This window comes from Propithecus coquereli, unplaced genomic scaffold (assembly GCF_000956105.1).
Source record: "Propithecus coquereli isolate 6110/MARCELLA unplaced genomic scaffold, Pcoq_1.0 Scaffold39, whole genome shotgun sequence".
Classification (NCBI taxonomy): domain Eukaryota; kingdom Metazoa; phylum Chordata; class Mammalia; order Primates; family Indriidae; genus Propithecus; species Propithecus coquereli.
The window spans coordinates 7,377,075-7,380,405 of record NW_012149618.1 but is presented as its reverse complement, the minus strand read 5'-3'; the positions used below and the strand labels follow the sequence as shown (position 1 = coordinate 7,380,405).

The 3,331-nt window shown below is 45.5% G+C and overlaps 1 protein-coding gene across 2 annotated transcripts in view; it reads left to right on the top strand.

Annotated features, from left to right (window-relative positions):
• The first annotated feature begins 1,058 nt into the window (after window positions 1–1,058).
• Window positions 1,059–3,331, top strand: part of DPY30 (dpy-30 homolog (C. elegans)) — a 22,848-nt gene continuing 20,575 nt past the window's right edge. The window contains exons 1-3 of one of the 2 annotated variants that reach the window (XM_012652428.1): window positions 1,059–1,160; window positions 1,400–1,471; window positions 1,574–1,621. In XM_012652428.1, the coding sequence (XP_012507882.1) occupies window positions 1,436–1,471; window positions 1,574–1,621 (84 nt within the window). In that variant the 5' untranslated portion in view covers window positions 1,059–1,160; window positions 1,400–1,435. The remainder of the gene's footprint in view (window positions 1,161–1,399; window positions 1,472–1,573; window positions 1,622–3,331) is intronic. The other variant, XM_012652429.1, reaches the window with a different exon arrangement.

Here is a 3,331-nt window from a genome sequence, read left to right as displayed (position 1 = left end):
TAGCTCACAGCAACCTCAAACTCCTGGGCTCAAGCAATCCTACTGCCTTAGCCTCCTGAGTAGCTGGGACAACAGGCATGCACCACCATGCCCGGCTAATTTTTTTCTTCTATATAGTTTTAGTTGTCCGGCTAATTTCTTTCTATTTTTTTTAGTAGAGACGGGGGTCTCATTCTTGCTCAGGCCGTTCCCGAACTTCTGAGCTCAAGTGATCCGCCCGCCTTGGCCTCCCAGAGTGCTAAGATTACAGGTGTGAGCCACCATGCCCGGCCATGATTTTTAATTTTAATGGCTTATATTCCATCATACTGATATGCCATAATTTAGTCTCCAAGTACTTGATACTAAGTTTTCAAGTTTTCATATTACAAAGTGCAACTACAAATTGGATTGTGTCAAAGCCAAGAGGTTTGAGTGTATCATTTTTACCTTAAAATAAACTGAATTTATTGGAATTAAAAGAATCCAATTTACCAGATTCCGTTTGCTATTTACAAATTGTTGTGTAGGAGGCAAATTATTCTCTGTATTTTTTACAAATACAATAGTATCAAGAGGGCCATGGTTAGGAAAGTTAGCTGTTCCATATTACAAATCTTAATACAAATGTAAGGTAGCAATAATATTGCAATTCACAGATTCAAGGGCTTGAAAAAAACTGACTACAGAACTCCCAAACAGTGCTTCTTCCCCTGCATTTGGCTTTAGAGTATAACAGACATTCTGTCATTGATTGTTCAGCCCGGGCCTATGACTTTCTAGTAAGAACCACTCAGCGAGTAAGTGGTTTCAGTTCCTTGAGGAAGAGCTTCAGAGCATTCTTTAGGGTAGCACTGAGGGTTGATCAGGCTGAGCCCTTGCCAGCTGGGCTGGTCGGTGGGCTTGCACCTGGGGTGGCGCTTGCGCTGGGAGGGCAGGCTGAGGAACTATTCTCATCGGAGGCCTGGCCGCTGATGCCAGACCTTAGCCAGGATACACTGCAAACCGCAGACAGCCTCATAGACTCATGACGGCCTGGAAGCCTCCCAACCCCAGGCGCGCCGGGAAGCTCTGCGCAGGCGCGCCAGTCGTGCGACATCCGTCACTTACGGCCGGAGCGGTTCGTGCTGGGAGTTGGTGGCGCGGTGCACGGCTCTTAGGAACGAACGGCTTGGGCGCGGGTAATCAGATTCCTTTCCCCGTTTTCCCACTTATTCTAGATACGTGGGACTACCGCAGAGCTTCCGGACCTGATGCGGGCGCCCAGTCGTGGACTGTCCCACCCTGTTGCTCTACTGCTTGGGGTGCTCCCGCGCCCAGGTCGGGGTGAGGGGCGGGGTCGGGGGCTGGGCTGGACTCCATCCTGGCGTCTTCGTGTTGAAATCTCCCGGGTAACTCGCGGCTCTTCTTGTTTTCCAAGACTAGTATCCGAGGACTGTGACTTGCAGGGTCCGCCATGGAGCCGGAACAGATGCTGGAGGGGCAGACGCAGGTACCAGGAGGGCCTCGATTCAGGGCGGTGACATGCAGGGAGGCAGCGAGAAGGGGCGAGGGGAGGAGGTTACGTCTCTGTAACTCGTGTTTTGTTTTCTAGGTTGCAGAAAATCCTCACTCCGAGTACGGCCTCACAGACAACGTCGAGGTAACTCGCCCACTTCCTATGCTTCATCCGTGTGTCTCTTGAGACCTGGAGAAAACTTGAGTTCCGTTTTTACTGGGTTACCTTCCACAAGGGAAAACTTTTGTTATCATGAACTGAATAGTATCGCATTATGGGTAGCTTATTTTACTAGCGCTACTAATACTTTGTGGTATACAGAGGTACAACTGTTAAAAGTGATATGCAAGGCCAGGCGCGGTGGCTCACGCCTGTAATCCTAACACTCTGGGAGGCCGAGGCAGTGGATCGCTCAAGGTCAGGAGTTCGAGATCAGCCTGAACAAGAGCGAGACCTCGTCTCTACTAAAAAATAGAAAGAAATGATCTGGACAACTAAAAAATGTATATATATAGAAAAAATTAGCCGGGCATAGTGGCGCATGTCTGTAGTCCCAGCTACTCTGGAGGCTGAGGCAGGAGGATCGCTTGAGCCCAGGAGTTTGAGGTTGCTGTGAGATAGGCTGACGCCACGGCACTCTAGCCTGGGCAACACAGCCAGACTCTGTCTAACAACAACAACAAAAAAAGATATTCAGAAACAAACGCAGTTTATTAAGGGAGACTGTTAGAATCGTTTTGCTTGGTTGGCTGTTAAGGCGTCTATTTGGATGTTGTTATGTAAAAACTACACATTAAAATTAAAAATCCTATTGATTTCTGTAGTACAATAGGGTGCTGGTGGAGTCAACATTTAATAAGGTTTATTTCTTTGTAGAGTTCAATAGAAGTTGCCATTGGAAGCTGTAACACACATAGTAGACACTTTCTGCCTTACATGGTTAAGTCTGATTTAGAGAGTATGTGTGAAAAGCATACAAAAGAAAGTGTATTTTTATAGAACTTTTTCATGTAAGTGCAAAGAGATTGTTTTCTAAAAAATAGAAAATACTTTGCAAATGAATGGATAAATGCTGGAACAAATGAATTAACCAGAGCAGGGTGGGATTGGTTAGAAAAAGAGAGGCTTCCTGGAAAAGATTTCTGTGTTTTATTAAAAAAGAAGATGTGCGATTCAATTTGGATAAATGAGGGCAGAGCATTTCCAAGCAGAGTTATAATAGTAATAGCTGGTAATATTTCCTCAATCCTTTTACTGTGTGCCTGACACACTCCTAAGTAATTTGCATATATTTTCAGCCCTATAAGGTTCAGAGAAGTTGTTTTGACTTTTTCAAGGTCACTAGGAAGTAAGGGAGAGCTGTGTTTTCAACTTAGGCAGTTTGACTATTTTTTTTTTTTTTTTTTTGAGACAGTCTTGCTTTGTTGCTCCAGCTAGACTGCAGTAGCATCATCATAGCTCACTGCAACCTTCACCTCCTAGGCTCAGGTGATCCTCCTGCCTCAGCCTCCCCAGTACCTGGGACTACAGGTGCCTGCTACCATGGCCTGATATTTTTTCTATTTTTAGTAGAGATGGGATCTCACTCTTGCTCAGGCTGGTTTGGAACTCCTGACCTCCAGTAATCCTCCTGCCTCAGCCTCCCAGAGTTTTAGGTTTACAGGTGTGAGTCACCTCACCTGGCCAGTCTGACTTTTTTGCAGTAGAATTTAAGTTGTGTTGCCATTCTCGACCAACTCTTAGCATTTTCTGGTATGACTGCTCTGTACCTGTGAAATTGCCATTAGTGTTTATTGGTTTTATGTCAGTGTTAAGAAGAGAATCTGTCTGTTTTCATAGTGCAGCTTTTTTTTT